Raw genomic sequence first — 26,075 nt, forward strand, 5'->3', positions numbered from 1 at the left:
GCCCATTGTAAGTTATGAATTTTGATGTTTTTACTGGACATAGTTTTCTAGTCTTACAGAACTGTAACAGCAGGTCTGCGGAGACATCCGGTGGTTAAGAGCACTTGCTGTGTTGTGCTTGTTAAGCCTTTGCGAGCCCCAGAAGACCACCCAGGAGCCGACTCTGAGACCACCCGGAGCCGACTCCAATACGATCGATCTGCAGTTTAGGAAACGGCAAGAAGCAAGCACGGAGGTTTCTAGCCTGGCACACATCTGATCGGGGGCTATTATGGGATTTTGTTGCCCTTTAAAATAATTGGCTGATGCTGGGAGCCAAACCATAAACTTAACTTCCGCTTTCCTCCTGATTGGTGGTTATTAGGAAGTGAAGTGCTAGGGTCAGGCTTGTAACCTGGAGACACTGGTTTGTTGAAGAGCTAGAGAAGTCAACCTTAGGTCAGGTTCTCTATGATGAAGTCTGAACCCAAGATCTGGTCTCTCGGCTGCTATTCCAGAGGAACTGAGTTCAATTTCTAGCACCCACATAGCGGCTCACAACTGTCTGTAACTCCAGTTCCAGTGAACCCAACACCCTCACACCAAGGTACTTAAATTAAAAATTAAAAAAAAAAAAAAAAAAAAAAAAAAAAAAAAAAAAAAAAAAAAAAAAAAAACAAAAAACAAAAAACAAAAAAAAAAACCAGCTTAAATACAGAAGACAAGATTTTTTTATTATTTTGCCCATCATTCCCCAGCATGGAAGTATTAAATTAGTGTATCTTTGGATTGTAACTTGTTAGAATGTTTGCTGTAAAGTGATGTTTGGTGGGCAGAAGAGCTTACTCGGTTGTCAGGAGTACTGGCTGCCCTTGCAGAGGACTTGAGTTTATTCCAAGCACCCACAAGGTGGCTCACGACCATGCATAACTCCAGTTCCAGGTTATCTGATTCCCTCTTCTGGCTTCCAAGGGCACCAAGCACTCATGTGGTGCACAGACATTCTTGCAGACAAAACACTCATATACATAAAATAATAATTTCTTTTAAAATAAGAAGCATGCTGTTTGGGATTGAGTAAGATGGTTCAGTAAGTAAATGTGATTGCCTCCAAGCCAGATGACCTAAATTCAATTTCCACGTTAGAAAAAGGAAAATGACTCTTGAAACTTGACCTCTAACCTCTGTATATGTGCCATGGTATGGTTACACACACAGACACACAGACACACATTCACGCACAAATGCACCCATTAAATAAAAATAAATAGGTAAGTAAATACAATACAAGGGTTTTAACAAATTTTTAATGAAAATCGGTGTTTTATGAAACAGTCATTAAATGAATTCTCACTTGGAATTAGGACAGAATTTCCAATAATTTTTTAATTGGCCCTAAACATGTGTCTCTGCTTTGTGCTAAACACTTGTGTGGACTTTATTCTCGGCATGGACAGTAAAACCTGAGATGCTGATGAGCTCTGTGAACCACTGAGGATGCTCTGTGGTGTGCAATGCTGGGTGAGCCTAACCTTGCTCTTCATTGTTGCTATGTCAGGGGTACACTGCACACATGAGATGGCGGACTCCTCTGTGGGTTTGGCTCGCTCCTGCTACATTTGCATAGGTCCCGGGGGTCAAACTCAGGTCATCAGTCTTGTATGGCAACTACTTGACATCCTGAGACATCTTGACAACATTTAAGTCTTTATGTAAAAAGACAAACACACACATTCATTTCCTTAGAATAAAAATTTGTTTTCATGCTTAATAAATGGCCAAATTTATATGTATACCAAAGAATTGTAAAATAAATGTACTTATGGTTTATTATCACGGTCATTGATTTATATAGCTTTTTTTTTAAATGTACTTACACACTCGCAGTTGTGTAAAGAACTCCCAACTGGAGGCTTAGCTGGCTCTGTGGTTAAGAGCTCCCTCTGCTCTTACAGAGGACCCAAGTCCCATTCCCAGCACCCACGTCAGATGGCTCACATTCTCCTGGAACCCCAGCTTCAGAGGACCCTACCCAGTCTTCTGGATTCCACAGGCACCTGCGCTCACATGCACATATATGCACCTCCCCCCACACATATATACATCATTAAAAATAAAACAAAAGAGATCCTTTAAATTTTTTCTCAAGTGAAAAGGGATCATAAGTTGGAAAGTTTAAGAGTTTGAGGCCAGGACGTCCTAGCTGAATTTCTGTCCTGATGTAATTATTTATCTCTGAGGACAGGATGCCTGTAAAGCCATCCTCTTCAATCACGTAAGCTGGCTGCAACTGAATGGCTACCCAAGTCCACTGAGTCTTCTCTAATGCCATTATTATCCCTTCTCCATGGCAAATGTCTCAGTCTCCAGTGGCGTGTCAGTTGATAATTGTGCAGAAATCACTGGAAAGAATCATAAAAGGAGAGAGAAGAGGTAGGACCCCACTCCACCCCATTCCTGAAAAATGTCTGCCTAGTTATAGAAAAGATACAAATATTTTTCTCTTTTATAAACCTATCCTTTCGGCCGGGCAGTGGTGGCGGTGGCTCACCCTTTAATCCCAGCACTTGGGAGGCAGAGGCAGGTGGATTTCTGAGTTCGAGGCTAGCCTGGTCTACAGAGTGAGTTCCAGGACAGCCAGGGCTACACAGAAAAACCCTGTCTCAAAAAACAAAAAACAAAGACAAAAACAAAAAACCCTATCCTTTGGTCCTTATTTCTCCCACCTGTACCTAGAAGCTCTCTACCTCAAAGGGTTGAGGTTTGCCAGGCTCTCTCCCACTTCTATCCTTAGCCAAGAACGAAAGTGTCCTTCGCTGCTCAGCTGGTGTCTGTTCGTGTTAACTGCCACAGTTTGGAATAGAAATTAAAACAAAACAAACTTAGTAATAGATTGTTCTCTGACTCTTCAAATTGGTCTTAAAGAGAGTGATGGCACACACCTTTAGTCCTAGTACCCAGAAGGCAGAGGCAGGAGGATCTCTATGAGTTCCAGGACAAACAGGACTACTCTGTCTCAAAAAAGAAAAGGAAGGAAGGAAGGAAGGAAGGAAGGAAGGAAGGAAGGAAGGAAGGAAGAAAAAGCTCTTGGGCGCCGAGCAGTGGTGGCACACGCCTTTAATCCCAGCACTTGGGAGGCAGAGGCAGGCAGATATCTGAGTTCGAGGCCAGCCTGGTCTACAGAGTGAGTTCCAGGACAGCCAGGGCTACACAGAGAAACCCTGTCTCGAAAAACCAAAAAAAAAAAAAAAAAAAAAGTTGTTGGGCTACAGACAAATCTTAAATGTCTTTCTGTCTTACAGGTCCTTCTGCTGTGCTGGAAGGAAGGTTTATTTGGAGTTGAGGGTACAGTGTATCACTGCAGAGAAGAGGTGGGGAACAGAGTCTGAGACAGCTTTTCACATTGCATCTGCAGATGAGGAAGCAAAGAAAGACGACTGACCGTCCTTGCTTGCTTTTCCCTTTTCATGCAGTTTTGTCCCTGGAATGTTCCTGCCCACACTCACAGTGGGTCTTCGCATCTTTTTAAATTTAATTTAGATAGTTCTTCATAAGCATGCCCAGAGGCTTGTCCCCTAGGTGACTCCATATCTTACCAGGCTGGCAATCAATATAAGCCTTTAAGTTTCTTCATGGTGACTCAGCAGATTTGTTCAGCAAACACCAAGGTTTATTTTTCCTGTCTTTGTAGCTTTACTTGAGATTGCTGGCACAGGACAAAGCCTTTAGTTCTCAGCCACCATGAACTTTCTCACTTAATGTGTTAATTACTTTAAATAATTGTTGAAACAAAATTCCTAGCAGAAATAAAATAGCCTAGAAGGTGTAGGATACAAAAACTACTGGGTCTGTGGCTTGCACCTGTAACCCCAGAACTCCAGAGCCTAGGGTAAGAGTGCGACTCTGAACTCCAGGCAAGCCTGGCTACTATAGTGGGCTGGTCTCATGCTGCTTGTATTCAAATGCTAAATTCTATACCCCAAGTTCTGGTTGCTCCAAGTATACCAGCCTTGATTGGATAAACTTTGCCCCCCAAATTATTCATGGTTGCTTAATAAAGACGCCTACAGCCTGTAGTTGGGCAGTAGAGAGGTAGGTGGGGCTTCAGTTACTGGGCTTGTAATCTGAGGCAGGGACCACAAGGAGCAGAGAGGAGAAGAGAGGAGGGGAGAGGAGGGGAAGGAAGGGGAAGGGAGGGGAGAGGAGAGAGGAATAAGAAGGAAAAAGTTGCCACAGGGTAGGTGGACCATAAGGGTTGGCCTGTTGAAGTAGCAGTGACCCAGGCAGAACATGCCAAATATCTCAGGGTTATTGACAGGGAAGTAGACAAAATAGCTCAGAAGGCTGATATCTTCCCAGCTCTACTGCTTTTAAGGCTTATTATAAATATAAAGATTTTGTGTCTTTTATTTGGGAACTAAATGATCTAAGGTAGGGTAGAAACCCCAAATAATATTTGCAGCAACAGGCTACAGTGTGAGTCTGAAAAAGAAAAGGCAAACTGTATAGTTGCTAGAGACTGGTGCAAGCATGGGGCTGCATCACATAAAGCATCATGTGACCACTCAAACAAGGAAGAAACAAGACCATTCCAAACTAGCAGAAGCCAACAGGGCTTACCAAGGCAACCACAGTGTTATCATTTCACTGCGATGCCGTCTTCATTCTATTAGCCTGGAAACGGCTCATTCCCATTTTTTGCATCTGAAATTCAAAAGCATCAGATGAGAACAGAGAAGCACGGGCCAGTTTAATCTACATAGAGTTCCAGGAGAGTCAGGGCTGAGCGAATGTTATTCTCAGAAAAACTCCAATGTACTCCTTGAATGTCCAATGTCCCTGTACACACCTTAGCACACAAATAAGGCCTTTCCATTAAAACATGTACATAAGACAAGCTATGCAAAGCCCCAGCAATGAGACTCTTTGAGAAACACATCAGCACCTCTCAAGTGTATATTGTCACCACTCTATAGTAAAGCTTTTGCCTAGTTCCTTACTTTGTTCTGTCTCCGGACTCTTTCCCCAGTGGTACACACATAGCCAAGGAAATGACACCACCTGTGATATTCTTCTGATTCGACAGAGCGATTTTACACGCACTTGTTCTACATGCTAACACAGAGATACCAGCTATGGCATTATTTGCCCAGCCAACAAATTCTGAAATAAGATAACCAAATAAAATTATATTCTTTAAGACAATTTGGGTGGGGGGAGGGTTGGAGAGATGGTTCAACAGTTAAGAATATTGGCTGCTCTTCAGGAAAACTTCTGGTTCCAGGAACACAGCTAAGCAACAGCCCCAGAAGTGAAACATCCAAGTTAAAAAGAAACAATGAAGCACTCCCTGCATTTTACCATACGCAAACCAATATTAAGTTTCTCTGCAGTATTCCTTATCCAGCCTTAGGAAAAAAGCTGGATACACATTCAACTAAAAAAAAAAAAAAAAAAAAAAAGACAAAAACCAAGCCTTGGCTATCTCTGGAGGAGAAGAAGATTGTTCAAGAAAGGAAATGTAATCAGACGAGTGTCTCTAGACAGTGATCATCAAACTGTGGCAGGCTACATGGAAGCGCCTGATAGGGAAGCAGAAGCCAATAAGCACAATGCAACAAGATCAGCCCCCAGTTCTGCAGCAGGAAACCAAATGGGTTAGATTAATATTGAAAGAAATACAACGGTATATTGCTTGGAAATATGGAAGTCAATTCTCAGAAGGCACAGTTGAAGGAGTTGAAGAGGACTCCACATGAGGTTCAGGGCGGAGGGGATGTGGGGAAAGAAGGAAGTCAGAAGTGTCTTGTGATCTGCCTGCATTGTGATGCAACTCAAATTAACTGGGAGTACTGAAAAATATCATTTATTTCTCAAATATAAGCATTGTCGTCTTCACGCTTGTACTTACAGATACTCGTGCAGAAAAACCAGACAGGCTATGTTTCCTGGCTATTGTGTAATAAAAGCAGGCAATCAAAAAGAGAGTGCTCAAAACAAATGCAACTAATGCTTATAAATAAAGCTTTGGTTAAGAAGAAAATAAAGGAGCCGGAGATGAACACTTGCTGCTCTTTCAGAGAACCTGAGTTCAATCCCCAGTGCTCACATGACAACTCACAATCTCATGTAACTCCAGCTCCAGGCTCTGTGGGTACAGCATATGTACACACACATACACACACACACACATACACACACACACACACACACACACACACACACACACGGAGTCTTGATTTCTTTGCTGTCCTAAAATACCATAACTAAACACAACTTGGAAAGGAAAGGGGTCGTTACAGCTTACAGTCCCTTTATTACATGAACAGAAGTCAGGGCTGAAACTCAAGGCAGGCACTGAAGCAGAAGCCTTAGAGGAGTGCTTTTTACTGTTTGCACCCCTGGCCTTGCTCAGCCTGCCTGCTTCTTTAAACAGCCAGGACCACCTGCCTAGTGGTGGCACTGCTCACAGTGTGCTGGGCCCGCCCATACCAATCACTCATCAAGAAAATGCCTTCAGGCAGGCTGATGGAAGCATTTCTTCAGCTCCTTCTCAGATAATCCTGGCTTGTGTCAAGGTGACATAAATAAATAAATAAATAAAGCCTTAAAAAGGAAGAAAATAAAGCTAAAATGATAAATTATTCAGAAAGACCATTTTTAGACATGCATATTTAAGTCAAATGCTTATGGCCAAAATATCAGTAAAGGAGAAGTTACAGCCTTTTATTAATTTGTTTGAAAACAAGAAATTTAGAAATAAGTAATATAACATATAAATCTAAATATAAAAATAAATTATTTAGATTTATATAAATAATTTATACAAATCTAAATAAAGTAGAAAATATCTTGCTTGAAACCAAGCAAAAGGCAAAGTACTTGATTAATAAACCAAAGTTATCACAAGACAGAAAAAAAGAAAGCAAACCAACCAGGTAAAGCTTTAGTGAGGCATCTAGGAGGGACAAGGACGCAGCGGTCAGGGGTTTTGGTCTCAACGGTCACTCTTCTTTGAAAGGATTATGCTAGGTATGTGATGGTCATCTTGGTCTTCTTTGAAATCAGTGCTTTAAGAATGGTCTATCCTGATTAATACACTATGACAAGAGTGTCACCAAAGTCTTCTGAGAGTAGTGTCCTTGCTTTCAAGAGACATATCAGAAAATAATTAATTCCCTCCTTTTTCTAGATATTAGGATATGACATGTAGAATTGCTATGTGTTCTTGCTAGCCCAAGGGCAGAAGCCAGAGTATTACAGAAAAAAAAAAAAAGAGAGAAAGAGATGGGGCTCAGAATTCTGATGCAAGGAGACTCTCTGTCTCTGGACTTTTTGTTATGGAAGATAACAGACTTCCTTATCGTTTAAACCAATTTTAATCACAATTTCCTGTTATTCCCAACCAACTCATCCTGATAAAAGACAATCAAAAAAGCTAAGAATGGGGGAGGAGTCCATGGATAAATATAAACACACAAATTGTCAAAAAAAAAAAAAAAAAAAAAAAAAAACTATTTCTTTGCAGGAAACCCTGAGTGTGAACTGAAGGACCACACATATTGGGTATTGGTACACTCCTTTAATTCCAGCATTTGAGAGGTGGAAGTAGGAGGATCAAGGCTATCCTCAGCTATATATAAGGATTGTGAGGTCAGCCTTGGCTACCTGAGATCCTGACAAAGAAAGGAAGAAAGAGAAAGAGAGAGAGAGAGAGAGAGGAAGGAAGAAGGGAAGAGAGGAAGCAACATCTGGCTACATGCCGATTAATAAAATGTGTGATTTTCCAGGAAAAAAAATACACTTTTTCAAAATTGTCTTCAAAATGTATAGAAAATTCTAATCATAGCGATAGTGATATGGAGTCGGGGAAAAGGCAGTTTAAGCTCTCAGGCAAGCGGCCATGTTGGGGCTGGAGAGCTGCTTCCTCAGTTAAGAGCACTGGCTGCTCTTTCAAAGGGCCCAGGTTCAACTTCCAGCACCCATATGGCAGCTCACAATTCTCTGTAACTTCATGGACATAACACCCTCACACAGACACACGTGAAGACAGAACACAAATGCGCATAAAATAAAAAGAGATACATTCCATTTTTAAAAGGCCATGTTATAAGAGAAGTCTATTGTCTAAATAAGCAAGAAGCTGTAACTTGGGAGGTCTCAGTATAACACAGATGCCAAACCTTACCCAAGTAATTTACATAGACAATGTAACTCTCCCAGTACCCTATAGTTTATGGAGTTCTGAAGTCCATCTAGAAGAGAAACACAATAACAGCCAAGAAGATCTTGAAACAAACGAATGAGAGAAGACAGGGATTTCTACATATCAAATATCCTATGAATAAATAAGTATATGCTACTGAGGCAGGAAAAACAAATGAAATGAGGCAACCGCAGAGGCCGGACACGGATGTGGACCTGCGGGTGGGAGTTGATGATGATATTAGACCCATTTCTAATCACTTACTCAGGAATGACACTGGAATACCTAGCCTCAGGACAGGTAAGAATTAAGTTAGGTGCTTACCTTATACCAAATTCAAAAAGGACTCCCAAGTCTATTTAAGTTCAAATCTTTTCCAAAGCGTTTAAGAATTTTAGATAAATTTGTTAAGGTTTCAAGGGAAGATAGGTTTTTTTATTGAACTCTTGAGATTCAGAAAGCCTTCTCCAGGTTGCAATGACAAAACCCCCACGGACTTGGGGCGATTCTTTATTAACATGTTCTGGAGGCTGAGAAGACTGAGGGACCAGAATCTGGTAAAGGTTTTCTTGCCATGTCATTCCATGAATTAAGAAGGGGGAGAATGGAGCAGGAAGGGAAGACAGAGCCAAACGATAGCAAACTCACCCTTTTAGAAGGAGCCATCCCCACAGAACTAGCTCCCTGCCTGTGGGCTAGACACTTCCTATCAGACCCCACCTCCCACCTCTGATGCATTGGTGACTGTTTCCAATATGTGATTTCAGGGGAACAAATCCAAGCCACAGTAGTAAGAACATCAAATAACACCAGGTAGTTCGGTGGTAGAGCACTTGACCAGCCGTACAAGAATATCAAATAACCCAGAAACTATGAGAGGAAAGTTTTATTCATTAATTCATTCAACAATCTATTGCATTGTTCTGCTCTCTGGAATACATTAGAGAAAAAGGAAAACATGGGACTGTTTTGAGCTAACATTCTAGTATATACGAGAATCTATAAAAGAAGAAGATATGTAATTATCTACGCTGTACCATGGAGAAAATAAAAACAAAGAGTAGTGGCCAGGAGGGGTCTTGCTAAAGAGGATATGAGAAAGAACTGACTAGATTCCATGAGACACACTTAACAGTGCACATTAGGAATGCAAGAGCTTCTGGATGTGATCTCCCTGATGTCAAATAGCCTTATCTGTTCGGTGTGTTTGGATTGAACAACTAAGATCCATGTAAGAAAGTATCCATGCCACCATGTCTTGGATCTCAGGGAGTTCAAAGCAGAAATTCTGGAGTGAGTTTTAAAAATTATTATTATTTATTTTATTTGTGTGTGTTATAGGCACACACGTGTAGAGTGCCTGTGTGCTGCTGTGCAGGGGTCAGAGGAAAACATCTGGTATCCTGCTCCAGCTCTCTCTGCTTAATATCCATGAGATAGTGTCTTTCAATGGGCCTGAAGCTAGGCTGACATCCAGAAAGGCCCAGCCAAGAGAAGTCTACAACATAATCACATGTATGGTTTCATGGATAGGCTTTCTAAAAACAATATCAAATATATATTAGAAAATCTGAATGTATACAACACCTGCAACAGTGTTTATTCATTTGAGACACACACACACACACACACACACAGAGAGAGAGAGAGAGAGAGAGAGAGAGAGAGAGAGAGAGAGAGAGAGAGAGAGAGAACAGAGTCCAGGGGAATGAGGACAACAGAACATTTCCCCTTTTGTCTCCTTTGTATGTCCACACTCTGAACTTACGTGGTTACAGCTGCCTGAGTGATTTTTGTGAACATATAAATATAATATGATCCGACTTCTAATCCCAGCAATTAGGAGGCAGAAGCAGAAAGATCAGGAGTTCAAGGTCATCCTTCAGTTACCCCTGGCATTCATCCAAAGTTTGACTTCCTGCGAACTCCTGTTGCATAACAAAGTGATAATTCTGCTTGCCATAGGGGAAAGGAGAAGGAAGTGTGACAACAAGAAGACAAGTTCACTGGAAGTGTCCTCAGTTTGAAGGGGAAGGGCACTGGCTCTCTACTCCGAATCCTTATCTGCCCTCTCCTCTACCTCTCATCTATGTCTGCCAGGCCAGGTGTGGTGGTGGATAGTAGTGCATGCTCGACAGCATGGAGGTCTAAAGGCTCGTCAGCATGGAGGTCTAAAGGCTCGTCAGCATGGAGGTCTAAAGGCTCGACAGCATGGAGGTCTAAAGGCAGAGGCTTCTGGACTGGGAGTTTGAGGAGGACAAACTAAAGAGGGGGCGGAGCACCATCTATGCAACTGTAGAGATGTTGTCATCGGTGCCAAGATTGGTGCTTTAAGGTTCTCCACAGCCCTGTAAGGAACCCCTCACTCATGTTTCTATAAATAAGCCCAAGAAACTCACTGGTGCGCCAAACTAGTCTTGAGTATAATCATATGACTTAGGTCCGTCCTGAGGGCCCTACCTAAGATTCTTATGTCTCCCCAGGGAAAGGTTAAGCCATCCCAAGATTCTTCTTGAAGAAGACCAACAAACCCCAGAGAGCTCAGTCTATACTCCAATCACTGCAGCCTTGAAAAGGTAGATAGAAAGATGTTTTTACAACATTTTACTATAAAAGTAACATGCGACCTTTATAGAAAAATTGTAAAACAAATTGAAGTTCCTTATAAAGCATCACTTTCGACAGGTTGGTACAAGTCTAGTTTATCATCGCTGAGATCATGCATCCTAACATTAATTCTTCTTGTTAGCTTGTAGTATAAGCAGTTCCCATGTTGCTGCAGTCTCTTAACAACAGTAAGTTGATTAATTTTATTGGCTGTGTGGATCTACGGCAGGAGAGTCTTGAGTTGAGAAGCTGTAAGTTATGAAGTCATTAGTACAGTCAACCATTGGGAACCAATATCGTAGTGTCTGTTGGTTTCAGGACTCACATAAGTGACTCTGGATGTTCTCTTTAATATCTACAGCATCCCTTGGACCAGAAGACACTAGATCCCGGCCTTTCAGGTTTGCTTTTCCCAGTCACAAGGGAGACTAAATGTGGTTCTGGTAATCAGACTCCACTTCTTCATCCGGAGCTTCGGGATGCTTGAGAAGTGAATAAGTGATCGTATTGTCAACCTAGAGAAAGCAGAAATGGTCCATGAGAGCTGCAGAGAGGTCACGGGGAAAGCAGATGAACAGGGAGAGGGGTAGGACAGGGCTGGGCTCCCTCACCTCAGTTTTGGCAGCTTCTTCGAGATCAGAAGGATTATCTGTGGATGAAAATAAGTGATCAGCTTGGGCACTGCTGGAAAAGAGGGCCCGGTGTGCTGCTATTGAGGCTGCAAAACCAAAGCTCAGAGCAAAGACAAGGCTTGCCAGCCCCAACCCAGGCTATCAGGCCAAGCAGTGCTGCCCCCTTCCCTCACCATCTGGGAATCCAGCCTTTCCTGCTGGCAACGCTGGCAAAAGGAAACAAGCACCACCACATGCCACATTCTTGTCAGAACATCGCTCAACTTTCCTAGAGGCAGACTAGGCAGCTCTGAGGCTCTGAGAGGTTGGAGAGCGGAATGCAGAAGGGTTTGGATCGGAGTGAAATCAAGCCCAGATGTTTGCCTTCTCAGAGGGAGAGAAACAAATGGCTGTTTCCACACTGGACAAGTGTAGTTTACTCTTGCTAAAGCACTGGAGAACCAGGTATTCCATGACATTAAAAGAAGAAGAAAAAGAGAGAGGAAAGGGAGAAAGAAAGAGGAGAGAGGAGAGAAAGGGAGGGTGGGAAAGAGATAAGAAAAAGACGTTTCTCTAATATCCCAAACACCACATTATATTTTTGCCCAAAGTTCCTTTGCCAGTAGGAAAAGCAACCCCAATGTCTATAAACCGTCATTTTGGGAAGAGAAGGAAGAGGTTGGAACAATGTCTCCAGTCTCTTCACTGGCTCCCCAACACAAAGCCGTATTTGCCATGTTCCAAATTCTGCCCTACAAGAGTTCCCCCCTTTTATATACTTCTTAGCAATCCCAGCAGCTAACTACTCCTGTAGGGAAAACCTGGTGCCAGGCTGCATAAATGCCTTGTGTAATGTGTATATACCAGAGTAGACAAAGCCAGACAAGAAAGTGAGTCCAGTTGCGATTAGACTTTTTTTTTTTTTTTTTGTAGACCTAGTTTGATCCTAGACATAGAGCCACAGGGCCTGGCTGAAGAACGCAGACCTTGCTCAAAGCCAAGCTAAGTGAATGCTATTTTGCTCAAGCTCTCATATCTGTTGGCTCAGCTCTGAGTCACATCCCAGCTCCCTGAAGCGGGATCTACACGGAACTCTTTCTCCTGCCTACTTCTGCTGTCATGGAAGCCTCTAGAGAACTCCAATCGCCTTTATGCTCTGTCTTTAACTACACTGAGGCAACTGCCTCAGGCAACTCCCATTCCTACATTCTTCCTCCTCAACCAGGCTTTCAAATCGCAGAGCTATAAGGGTTCAGAGGTCACCTAAACCACCCATCCACACTCATCCCTTCCCCACTATGGGGAATGACCTACTCTGGATTTACTTATATCATGGTGGAAGGATCAGGCCAATGTTTTATCATCCTGAGTGTGCCCTCAAAGTTTACCCTAGGAATAGCCGTAGTCCCCTAGAATTTCCTCAACTCAAATCTCCTCTCAACATGCTATTAAAGGTTACGCTGTGCTATGCCTCCCACTGACTCTACATAGACAGTGATACATTTCTGAAAAGATCTCCAGGGTTACCTCGGACCTCTTCTTGTCTTAGGCTCCCCCCACCCCCTTAATCCTATTGACCTCTGTCATACAACTGCTAACCCCATCCTTTGGAACTGTGCCTCATCTCCCCCAAAAGATGCAAATGCCTTTGCAGGCCTGTACTGGAAATGTGTCCGGATTCCTCGTCTGACTAGAGGTTTAGTCACTACCCACCCTCTTCCTCTCTCTGAAATCAACGCTCCTCTTCTCATCTCTAGTGAGATCCTCCTTAGGTCCAAGAGTTAGACTCAGAACTGACCAAGAGATTTGAGTCCCAGCTTTCTCCCACAGCCCCTCCCTCTTCTGCACTCCCACTGAACTTACATGACCTGCTGCTTGTCGGCTCCAGTCCAGATGGAGGCCCTGGGCTGACAGACACTGAGTCCCCAGAGGGCACTGTGTAGTCACCTAGTTCCTCAGGAAGGGTTTCTCCCTTTTCCCTGAGATCAGGGTTTCCTGGGAGAGCTAGGAGGGGCACGTAGGAAGTTAGTAGGATTATGGGGTGAGCCTGAGACAACAGGATCAAGGGCCAGGGTCAGAACAAAGTTAAAAGGAACAGAGACCTTCCCTCACACTGGCAACACTTCTCTTCCCCATAGTGACTAACCCAAGAGGACACCAGGGGGTGTGACATAAAACACTCCACTGCATTTTTCCTGGGTTTGTCCAGCCTTTTAAAGGTGTGATCTTTTGGCTGGTGTGATGGAACACACCTTTAATCCCAGCACTCAGGAGACAAAGGCAAGAAGATCTCTGAGTTTGAGGCCAGCCTGATCTATCCAGTGAATTCCAGACCAGGTAGGGCTACAAAGTGAGACCCTGCCTCAATGAAAACAGGGTAATCTTTCTCTCTGTATATCTCAATGTTTACTTCTCATCCATAACTGAGTCCCTATGAGCCAATGTAAAGTGTGTTTTGAGGTATTAGGTATTAGTTAGTAGAAGTATTTTCCCTTTCTCCATGGCTTCCTTTGACCTGCTTTCAACATTCCTTATTTTCATACTTTGGCCACAGCTTCTAGAATGCTCTTCTACTTTGCCTAGCTGATGCCTGCCCCAGGGACATCACCCTTCTCCACAGTAGTAACAGCTTATACTTACGTATTCTTTTTTTTAATAATTTATTTTCATTTTATGGGAACCTGTATTTTTCCTGCATGTATGTCTATGCAAGGTTGTTGGATCCCTTCGAGCCAGAGCTATAGACAGTTATGACCTGCCGTGTGGGTACTGGGAATTGAACCTGGTTCCTTTGGAGGAACAGTCAGTATTCTTAACAGCTGAGCCATTGCTCCAACCCCTATGTATGTGTTCTTTGCTGTCTCTGAGGCTCTGATACAAAGGCTTTGGCCTTATTCATTGTCCTAATACTCCAGTAAGGTGGGTCCCATAGTGTTCTTCATTTTCCAGACCAGTAAACTGAGGCTCAGAAGTTGACATTATAGATCTGGTGAGCTGTGAGCTGAGATTTAGACCACAGCAATCTGGTCCCTCGTGTGTATTTCAATCACAACATCATACTGGCTCCCCACTGAAACCTTCTCTAACTGTCCCAGCCAGGCTGACTGCCACCGTTTAGATCTGAGATGTCCATTAACATCTCATATGTTAAGTGCTTGGTCAAGGTGGAATAACTGAGAGGAAGTTATAGAGTTGCCTCTCTTTTTTATATTTTAGATACAGTCTTGCTGTGTAGCACAGGCTGGTTTCAAATATGCAGTACACACCACAGCCCATCTATGAAGGTCAGAGGACACTTTGTAGGATCAGTTCCTTCTTTCCACCTTAACTTGGATACCAGAGGTTGAATAAGATCACCAGGGCTTGAACTGCAAGCATTTGCACCAGCTGGCCCATCTCACTGACCCTGGCTTCAGACTTTATAGTTCTTCTGCCTTACTGTCCTGGGATGACAGGAATGTGCTCCGACCCCCAGGTCACAACCATGTCTTTAGCATTGCTCAAATCCCTTCTTAGGAGTATCCACTGGTGCACCCGGTATTCCCCACAATGCTGAGCGCTAGCTGGGGGTAGAAATGGAACTCAATGCCTAGAGTATCTAGCACAGTTCATGGCACATCATCAAGCTTGTTCAAGTCTTGCTTAACAGATGAATTTGTAAGTAGGTGAATGAATAGGGTGGGACAATACCAAAAGCAAATGAACCTCTAACCCCTAGCTGCCCCAGCTAAGTAGGAACTGATAATAAGAGGGACCAAAGAGAGCCACCAACCTGGAACCTGCTTTTTCTTGAGATAGATCAAGGATACCAGGATAATAACAATGGCTGCTACAGCAATTCCAGTGACAGCAGCTACAATTGTCAATACCGGTAAAGACCTGCTGGATTTGGGCTCTGGAGAAGACAGATATGATGACAGATATTAAGTACTCTCCGTGAATCCATCCCTCCTCCAATGCTATGCCTGGTTCTGTGTCTGGTCACTCGTAGGTGTAATACGTTTCCCTGAAACCTTATAAGCATAGGTTTAGTGAGCAGACGTGTGCCTCCCCACGAACCAAGTGTTTCCACCCAACTGATGAAGGCACACTGGTAACAGTGTAGTAGCAGAAGAGACAGCCCTCAGAGGGTGTGGTGAGGATGGATCTGAAGCCTCCCAGAGTTGGTGATACCACTACTATCTAGAACACGATATGCCTTCAAGAATGAACGGCTGTTATGAGAGACAAGAAGTTAAACTTCAGCTCTTAGGAGTGTCTAGGAGCTTAAAGAACCTAGGTACCAACAACAAGGCTCTGCTTCCCAACCGTCTTGTCACCCACCACCTGCAAGGGAGGAACTCGGCCATCACTTGGCCATCGCTCGGCCAGGCCTTCACAGCTCTCCTCTTTGCCTCAAAGCCCAGCTTCGCTGCTGTGCACACCTAGATCTCCGTGTGGGGCTGTATAACTTTAGCCTCTGTTTATCTCCTCCTCTCCTTTTCCAACATCTTGACAGAGTCCACATACCTTGGACAGTGATGGTGACAGGCTTGGAGGAGTGCCGTGTTCTTCCTAGATCTCCTTGGCAGTAGTAGTCCCCACTGTGACTGTGGTTGGCTTTTGGGATAGAGAAATTATTACCGTGATGATGAAACTTCACAGATTTTCCATTCTGGTAGAACAAGATCCTGTTCAGCTGTTTGTTCTTCCAGCTATGGCACCTTAACGTGATGGTTTCCCCTTCCAGAAACACCAGTTGAGGGGTCTGGAGCAGCAGCCAGTCTGAAAGACACAAAAAGACTATAGCACTCAGAGGGCCAGGTCACTCTTCCTAGTGCAATATGATATATGAAGAGAGAGAACTTTAGTTTGACATCAGGCACTCTTGATGTTCCACTCATTTAGGAGCTCTTCGTTCGATCTTGGGCAAAAAAAAAATTAAGGCTTCTGGGCCTCACTTTCCTCAACTGTGAAATGGGTATGATTAGATTTTGCAGCTACAGTAAGTAGTTCATGGTGCACAACAGGTATCCAAGATACATGCATGTTCCACTTCCTCGCCTGAGAGAAGGGCAAACACAAGACATGGGGATGTAATCCTTCCCTTCCTGGAAGGAAAGATGACAGAATTCAGTGTGCCTGAGGAGACAAGTATGAAGCAGATACAATAGAGTCTTCTGTTTGAAGGATGGTAGAACATCTTGAACCTTCAAAAATGTCAGTTTCTCTAATGACTAGTAATAAATGTGGAACCACGTCCAGCAGGGTGTGGGGCAAATCATTCGCTTGCTGTGGGCATACTATGCTGTGGGCATACTATGCTGTGGGCATACTATTGAGGAAATCTGAGATTGGGTGATAAGAGGGAACTAAGTAAAGAACTCGATAGCAATTGCTGACGTGGTCACCTGGTAGTCCTTCTGCGGGGGAAACCTACTTTTTTGCCAGGAGCCTTATAAAAATCATTGATCTGCTCAGCAAAGATTTAATAAGCCTTGCCCCATTCCAGATACTGCAAATATGAAGGTGGACGAGACATAGCTTTTCATGTCAAGTGCCCACAAGCTGATGGAAGAAAAAGAGTTAAGGACCCACCGGAACTGCAAGGGCGAGAGGTAAGGAAATGCCGGTGCTCCCCAGAACCTCCAGGGGAGAGGCCTCAGCACCCTCAGCTGAGCAGATGGGAATGCCGAACTCAAGGTTAAATACATCAGTCAGATTTGTATAGACAGCTCTTCCCTGGGCTGGGATTCAGTTGCGGACTACTGGCATTTTTCTGGGTGGCATGAAATAGAAGGGTTTCTGTGAAGTAGGGACTTCCCTTTTCTGTCACATTCAGCTGCCTGTGTCCTTGAACTCTCTTGCTCAATCAGGACTACCAGAAACAACAACTGTTCACACTATTTCTCAGGAATTTGCATGCCCTCCACTTGCACGCTAAACACAAGGGCCGGCAGAAGGGGAAACGAGTGGACAAAAAGCCCTTTAAGCAGCTCCCTGTGATGCTTCCCAGAAACCAGCCCACCCCCTTTCCTGCAAACTTTGCAGTAAGCAGATCCACCCCACTCCACCCCCCAACTTCTTGGTATCCCAGCTCCTTCCGGGGCCAGCCTTTACTAACCAGAAATCACTCCCAGATGTACAGGGTCGCTGAGGCCGGTCTGCTCCATTCGGCACTGATATTCTCCACTGTTATTGATGTCGGCCTTAAACGTGTAGTTGGCTTGGACCTGGCTCGGGATGGGGCTCCCATTGTGGAACCACTGGGTAGAAGAGTTCCCAGGGTTGTGGGTCCCTTCACATGTCAGTGTCACAAGGTCTTCCTTGAGCACCTGGATCCATGGGGGCTCAAGTTTCACCACAGCCCTTGGAAGATCTGCTGAATTTTGGAAAGAGCAAGCAGTATGAAGCAAGGAAGCCCCGAGAGCCTAAGCAGGCCCCAAGTTTCAGCTGAAAAGCACCAGCATTTCTACTGAGGGCACCCAGGGGGGCGCCAGGCCCAGGAAGCTGCTTCCATCGAATTCTTCTACTTATTCCATCCAGTGAGTCCCAGGGAACTCACAAGGAATGCAATTGAGCCTCAGCAGGTAAAGGAAGAGAGAAGATGGGAGGGGGCAAAGGAGACATCCCAGAAATATCTCTCACTAAGATTTATTTACGTTTCTCTTCTCCCTCCCTCCTGCCACTTGTCCCCTACCCCACTTGTATGCAGATGGATCTCTACATCAGAACAGGGCATGGAGTTCTGTACTGGCTAGTCTTATGCCAACTTGACACTCTAAAATTAGAGTCATCTGAAAGGAGGGAATGTCATTTGGGAAAAGGTCCTTGAATGAAAATGGCCCCAATTGACTCAGAGAGTGGCACTACTGAGAGGTGTGACCTTGCTGGAGTAGGTGTGGCCTTTTTGGAGGAAGTGGGTCACTGGGTTGGGCTTCGAAGTTTCAGATGCTCAAGCCAGGCCCAGTGTCACTCTCTCTTCCTGCTGCCTGCGGATCGAGATGTAGAACTCTTAGCTACCTCTCCAGCACCATGTCTGCCTGCATGTTGCCATGCTTCCTGCCATGATGATGATGGACTGTAAGCAACTCCCCTATGAAATGTTGCTGTGATCATGGTGCCTCCACACAGAAACAGAAACCCTAACTAAGACACCCTTCTTGCTTCAGCGCATTAGAACTTACTCCTCATATCTAACTCTGCCTCTATGTCCATTAGTCACTTTGTCTTCGTCCCTACCACTCCTCCAGCGTCCCAGGCTCTGGTCATTCACTCTCAGCTTCTTTGAGATCAACTTTTTAAAAGCTCTCAATTTTACTTGGAGAGTGAAAGGCAGTTGGGAACAAGGACAGTTTGTGGTAACTGGCCACATCTCACTCTAAAAGAACTAGAAGAATTACTATACTAGCTAGCCATGGCTTCTGACTGTCTTCCTCCCCAGGCAGAGGGAAGAAGAATGGCAGGGCATCTTCTGGGAACAATGGTCCTTTCCTGTTCCTGACCTGATACTGAGCTTGGTAGCTGATACATTCAGAGCAGCTCCAGACAGACAGACAGACAGACCATTGAGCAAAGAGGCGGTGACCTAGAGGAGACTGAGGAGATATAAAAAGAGGACTTACCATGAGTCCCGGCAACAAGAGCTGTAAGAGAGGAAGCAAGCATCAACCAGGGCCTTCTGCACTGAGACATGCCTGCCCAGACCCAGAGCCCCAACTCAGCCCACAACCCAACCTTCACGGCATGGCCCTTTCCTGGGACTTCCTGGATGAAGCATATTTTCAGAAATAATTAAGCCCCTTCTCCTTAACGTGTGTGTTGTGACACTTTCAAGGGCTGAACACCTTTGACTGCTAAGGTCCCTGTTGAAGTTTACATAGGATTGGTAGCTTAGTACATCAGACTTTGCCAAGGTCCATCCTGGGAGAAGGGTTTTTCTTCCATAGGGAGGGAATACAGATCATGTGGATATTTCATAATCTTTGTTGAAGAATAGAAAATACTCATGACAAAATACTATTGGCTTGGTATATATGTCCTTAGAATTTCCCCATGAACAACACACACCATATTTGTGTGTGTGTGTGTGTGTGTGTGTGTGATGCTTACATATAGACGAACAGCAAAGAGACAAAACCAGAAGAGTGTTCTCCAGCCTGATTTTTCACTAAGCTACACAAGATCTAGTAGCCTAGTCGGTTCTCTATTGTCATTTGAGCATTTGTGTCCTATCCTACAATCAATTCTCTTGTGATTTATTTCTCATCCCCATTGCTTAAGATTTAGGTTTTTGCTGCCGGGCAAATTTGATAGGAAAAAGAAATTATGGAAGGACACCATGAGACTAGAGAGATGGCCCCGTATTTAAGAGCACAGGCTGCTCTTCCAGAGGACTTGGGTTTGATTCCCAGCACCCATGTGGTGCACAGACATATATATAGGAAAAATAGTCATTCACAAAAATAAAAATTAAAAGAAAAGAAAAGAACATAGATCTATGACTTCCTGTGGGACAAGATGGGATGACACATGGTGAGGGAAAGGGACATGGGACAGGAATGCTGACTACAGGATGGACGTGTGGCACTACTGTTGGGTATGACAGTAAAGCTGGTTCTGAGATAAACGAGAGCCCAGTGTGTGTGCATGTGTATCTGCATGTGCGTTCACGCACCTGTCCATGATGGGGATTTACAACTGCACTTGAGCTGAAAAGGGCAAGAGCCTCCCAAGTCTGAATACTTTCAGGGATAAGAGGAGGGGCACTACATGAAGGAGCATTCTTCTGGAAGTCTAGAAGACTGGATTCTGATCCCCACATCACCACACCTAAGTATGTACACTTAAATCCCTGCTGCTTCATCCATTTGTAATCCCAGAAATTGCTTTGACCACCCTGTGCCTTGCTGAGAATACCTAAAAGAAAAGATAAAAGTCTCTGATCCCCACTGAAGCCAACAGTCTGGTGATAAGAATATGCATGTGTGCAAATGTAATCTTAAAAGGACCTTTGGTTCTGATATGGTCTCATTACATGACTGTGACTGGCCTAGAACTTACTTTATAGACCAGGCTAGCCTCCTACTCCCTGAGATCTACCCAACTCTGCACCCCAAGTCTTGCACATCTTATAAAAGAGACATTCTCAATGCCACCAGAAGAGAACGGGCAAGCTAACGCTAGTTCAGCAGAGGAGGAGGTTCTGGGACATTGTACTTGGCTGAGTTTCGTCGAGGGGAGAAAGTGAGGAGACGTTCATCACGCAGCTTCAAGTGTTCTATCATTGTGACAAACAGAAAAGAAATATTCCCTAAGAAAGATGGATGGATGCTTGTCAACACTCTCAGCAAGTCTCAGCCTGACTGCTTCTTTGGTTAAAACAAACAAACAACAAACAACAAACAACAAACAACAAACAACAACAACAACAAAACCCACCCTCCATATTGAGGAACACAGCTGAAAATGGAGATGGCTGCCATATTCTGGAGGATTGTCAATGCCAAGCAGAATGGCAGGAAGTGAGAACGCACGCAGAATTTACATGTTGACTTGACCACTGTGATGCTTAGTCTACATTATCAGCTCAACCAAATTTAGAATCACCATGGAAACATCTTCCATTGTGTCTTCAAGGGTGTTTCTGGAAAAGTTTAGCTACAGTGCTAAGACCCATCCCGAATATGAGTGTCTCTTTCCAATGGGCTGGGGTCCTGGCTCGAATAAACAAGAGAAAAGGAGGGAGCCAGCAATGTACTAACATGCATCTGTTTCCTGATTATGGGTGTGAGGTGTCCAGCCAAGATGCCACCATGCCTTCTTCTCACCACAATGCCCTCGAGAGATAAGTCAAAATAAACACTTTCTTAAGTTGCTTTTGCCTGGTGTTTTGACAAAGTAATGAGAAAAGTAAGTACTGTGACTGATGCACAATGACCTTGCAGAGGCAACTTTACTTTTCTCTGCTTTGATTCCTTGGCTTATAAATGGAGATGATGACAGCAGTACCCATGCTATAACTGTTGTCAGGATTAGTGATAATCCAGAGAAGGTATCTGTGAAGTTCCAAACATATCACATGGGTACCTTTTAAATGATCATAGGCGAATTCCCAAAGTTCAGTAAACAACGAGAGGTTCGTTTTAGAGCTGAAAGTGCTGTGTCAGACTAATTGGGACAGAGGAAGTCCTAGAGATTAGTAAGGAAAAGATGGTTACCGGTGAACTAGAACACGTGTCAATGGCCTGTGCAACATCTGGCTGCATCATGCCCTGACTTCCTCATCTGCAGTGAATCTTCCCTCGTCTCGTACAGTTTAGCCACACAGCCCCATGCTATACCTCAAGGCCTCGTCATCATTTCTCCGAACCACACCAACTTCAAAAGTGACAAAATGAAATATCCAAGGCTTCCATTGCAATCCTCCTCCAGTCCTCTTCTCTTCCATTTGCCCAAGTACAGCCTCTGTGATCATGTGATCACTGCCTCATCATCACTGTCCACCTCTGACTGTGTCCACATTTACCTCCACATGCACGCACACACCACACTCGGCATTATCACCACCTCATTGCAAATTTCTTTATCTTTTTCTTGCTGTTGTTGTTGTTGAGACAAGGTCTCATGCAGCCCATGCTGGTCTTGAACTACAGTTCTTCCTGCCTTTACTTCTCAAATACTGTGGGTAGGTCCCCTTAACTTATCTATCCTTTGACTCCATCAACTGTGCCCATATTCTCTCATGACCTTGCTCTTTCATCTGCGTTGACAATAGGAAGCAAAGAAGACACACATGAGAGAAAGCTAAGAGACAAGACCGAGGAAACTTGGCATCTAATGAGACATAAGATTGATAAAGATGGATGACCAGGGAAGAGGTGGCTTTGCTCACGTAAATAGAAATATTACAAAGGTAAGAAAATGTGTAAGGAAATGATGCTATGAATTTTGAATATAAATTTGTGTCTGAGCTGACAAATCTATAGGTGTCTGATCAACAGGCAGGGAAATTAAGTATACAGGGGAAGGAAGGACCAATAAGCCTGGAAGTTAGTGATGTAGAAGTAATTGTTAAAACCCCTGAGTACATAGGACTGGCAAGGGGGACAGTACAGAGCATGAGAAAGAAAATAAAGCAAAAAAAACAAAAACAAAAACAAAAACAAACAAACAAACAAACAAAAAAAAAAACAGAGATGCAGAAGAGGGAAGCTGTCATCCACGCTTCATTCTATATCCAAGAGACAGTAATGAGAACTCTGTTCGTGCCCAATGCTCGCTGTAAGGAAGATGAAGACCTTGCACTTTAGGTCAGGAAAACTGTTTTGTTTGCTGATAAGACCCCAAATCCAGAACAGCGTCTGGCACAAAGAACTTTAAGAATCAGCAGAAACACAGGCAGTAAAAGCCAAGTGTAGTGTCCTCTCTGTTGGCTGAGATCCACCGTGGGAGAAATGGGAACATGATGATCAGGGCAGTCCTGGAGCTTTACTGGGAGACAGTGGGCCTACACTGAAGGTCCTTAGAAAGCACCATGCCCTCTCATAGCTGTATGGGAAGATTCTATAGCTACTCAGGACCACAGTCAGGAGCAACCAAGATACAGTCAGAGGGTATTATAAAATTGAATGAAGTGATGAAGTCCTAAGTGTGGAGGCCCAGAAAAAAAAAATGGAGAAAATGTAAATATACCAAAGGAAAATGGAAGAAATGTCATTCTTGGGAGATTTCACCAAGTGAAATAGCACAAATAGAAAGGCATATTATCTCTTTAGGGCTGACCTTTGAACTTCCTGTGTGAAAACCAAGCTATCTGGTATCATATATCTATATCTATATATATATATATATATCATATATCTATATATATTATATAACATATAATATATATTATATATATATATATATATATATATATATATATATATAGAGAGAGAGAGAGAGAGAGAGAGAGAGAGAGAGAGAGAGAGAGAGAGCACTGAGGTCCCTCAGTGCTGACCAGGTTTCACTATGAGTCATAGCATGTAACTTGGGATAGGTAGGTAGCTGTTTGCCACCTTCTCAGAGGTATGGGTAGATGCCCCAGGAACTGAGCTTAGAAGATGCTCTTGCAATAGGGCTCTCTTACCGGGAAATCACCCAGACTCTTCTCATGTCCTGGCACCATCAGTTTCTGTCCTCTGGCCACAGATAAGACCAGGACCAGAAAATCTCAGCCTAAGACCCTAACCCTGACTTTCTTACTTAGCAGGGCCAGAACCAAGTTCCATGGTCTATGCGATGAAGGAAGCATGAGAGATTTTTCTGGCCCCACAACTGACAACTCCAGACTTGCCCAGGTTTGTAAAACCCTGAACCCAAGTTCCCAGGACAAGCCAGACCTTCCTACACCTGTCCTTATATGATAAAGTTAGATGAGTTGCTCTTCTGATGGACAGAGTGACTTCATGGACACGGGAAATGTCCACTGACACCCTTCAAAAGCATCTTTGAGCTGTCTCCCAACCCTTGTCTAAAGCAGCACTAGACATCTCACCTAAGATTTGGTCCTGTGTGAACCACAAATTCAAAGAGAAACTGGTCTTTTAATTGCTCACTCAAGTCTAGGACACTAGATTTCTATCAGAGGAGGAGAGGGTGAGAAAGGAAAAGAAGAAACGGCAAAAACTCCTGCCAGGTTTGATTTTTCAAAGGTTGTTACATTGTAATTATTAGTCTGCTACTTAGTCCTGTTTTGCTGACATGCTTCCTATGCCACGTTGGTTCATCCAACCCCAGCCCAGGTGTCCTTGCCCCTGCCTCCCTTCTGGAGGTCCTGACTTACTTAGCACAGCTGTCCAGAGTAGCATATGGCACAAAGTCCGTGAGAGCACATGGGCAGTCCAGTTGCTCTCCATGGGGAGCGGTAGGAACGGTGGCAGGATTCCCATCAGCCCTGAAGAGAGTCAGCTGCAGGCACAGGCTTCTCTCCAGGCTTAGCAGGTTGTACCCAGAGAACAGACAAAATTCTGAAGTCCAAATGGGGAAGTGAAAAGAAACGGTCTGTTTAATCATGGGCCACTCCCCTTCCACCCTCTTTCCTTTCATCCGTTTTCTATTAGAAGATTCAGGACTGACCAGAATAAACTGGATTCAGCTCAAATCACAGAAATTTTTCTTGGAAACTGAGAAGCAACTCCCTTCTTGTTCCTCTGGAGCCATAGCTGACCTGGGCCTCTGGTACAGAGAGGGAAATGGTCACCCAGACTCAGCTCAGAAGTCATTTGCCTCGGTCTGTGTCCCTCAAGTGATGGAGGATGGTTGGCAAGAATCTTTTGGAGGAAAAAAAAATTTAAAAATTAAAAAAATAAAATAAACAAAAACAAACAAACAAAAACAAAAAAGGGATCTTTTGGAGGTCCAGTGTGTGGGATCTGGATTCCTCCAGAAACTGAATAAAGGTATTTGAGCCCACCTACCACCACGTGGATTTCTCAGTTGTCACATCCTCAGCTCACTGTTGGATTGTAGACCAAAAGCCGGAACATGTTAGAACAGCAGTACAACACACATTCTTCACATTCCCTTCTCCTCTGTAAGTACCTAGCGAGCATCAGGTTGCTCCTTAGACCTTAATCCTGATCATCCCCCTCCCCCCTTCCCCCTCCCCCCCAACACTGACTGCTCTCACCACTATGGCATTGGTAAAAGCTCATAGGTTTCCAAGCTGTAAGAACAAGTTTTAGCATCAGAACTTCTGAGAACTTCAGGCTGCCTGGTCTGTAAAACGAAGATTCATCACTCCTACCCATTCAAACAAAGTTTCTCAGCTTCGGCAGCAATGACATTTTTAGCAGAAAAACATTTTTTAAGTCGTGTATTGTTAAATAATCCAGGCTGGCCTGGAACTGGCTATGTAGCCCAGGTTAGCCTCAAGCTTGAGCTCCTCCTATCTCAACCTCCAGGATACTGAGATTGTGCGTGTGCAGCACCAGGATGGCTGTCACATAATTCTGGTGAGGGCTTGCCCTCTGCAATGTGGGATGTTTAGCAACACATCCTGCTGCTACCCACTAGGTAGCAGAAAATTTCTCTTTAGCGAAAGAAAAGAAACTTAAGACTTTAGTAACTATTCCCCCAAACAAGGTGGGGGAATATTTTAAATTGTCACTGGTAAAGAACCAACCGTACTCAACTTTTTTTCGCAAAATAAAAAAGACTATGAATACATCACAAACGAATGCTTTTTTTGTTTTTCTTGCTTCCTGACAGCATCCTCAGATGATGCAATATTTGGGGATCAGTCTTGGGGAGCTTTTCTGAGGCCTCTTTCCCAAATGCTCTTTCAGGAAGCAAGCTGTAATAGTAAAGGAAATGACATTATAAAACCGTCTTACACACTGTGGTCTTCAGAAACCTTCAACACTTCTTCCCTATCTACCATATGACTTTACTACGGTGCCATCGCACCTCCCAGCCCCGCCCTATCCAGCTCTTATCTGAATTTTAACCTAAGGAAAGAGAGTGGTGGGATGACATCAGTACTTTAAATATATCATTAGAATAGAAAGCATCCTGACTTGCCTCGGGCTGGGGCCATTGGCTGCTGTGCTGTGAGGTTAGTGACAAGGAGGTCATTGCAGTGTCCCAGGACTGTGCTGAGGGAAGGAGAGGTTAAAAGTAAAGCCAGGAGACATCCAGAGACTGTCGAC

General features: G+C 43.9%; 1 protein-coding gene across 5 annotated transcripts; it reads right to left on the minus strand.

Moving 5' to 3' along the window:
• Positions 1-9,056: 9,056 nt before the first annotated feature.
• Positions 9,057-24,657, minus strand: Fcgr2b (Fc gamma receptor IIb). 5 transcript variants are annotated; one of them, XM_076937945.1, is made up of 9 exons: positions 24,502-24,657; positions 24,209-24,392; positions 19,008-19,028; positions 17,507-17,761; positions 15,913-16,167; positions 15,176-15,298; positions 13,267-13,407; positions 11,404-11,441; positions 9,057-11,307 (listed from the first exon to the last, which is right to left on the minus strand). In XM_076937945.1, the coding sequence occupies exons 2-9, from the start codon at positions 24,312-24,314 to the stop codon at positions 11,221-11,223; spliced, it is 1,026 nt and encodes a 341-aa protein (XP_076794060.1). In that variant the 5' UTR covers positions 24,315-24,392; positions 24,502-24,657; the 3' UTR covers positions 9,057-11,220. The 5 variants fall into 5 exon arrangements, with proteins under 5 accessions (XP_076794060.1, XP_034364566.1, XP_076794061.1 ...); XM_034508675.2 differs by having other exon boundaries at positions 17,507-17,764; positions 24,502-24,653; XM_076937946.1 differs by lacking the exon at positions 13,267-13,407 and having other exon boundaries at positions 24,502-24,651.
• Positions 24,658-26,075: the final 1,418 nt, after the last annotated feature.

This window comes from Arvicanthis niloticus, chromosome 7 (genome assembly GCF_011762505.2).
Source record: "Arvicanthis niloticus isolate mArvNil1 chromosome 7, mArvNil1.pat.X, whole genome shotgun sequence".
Classification (NCBI taxonomy): Eukaryota; Metazoa; Chordata; class Mammalia; order Rodentia; family Muridae; genus Arvicanthis; species Arvicanthis niloticus.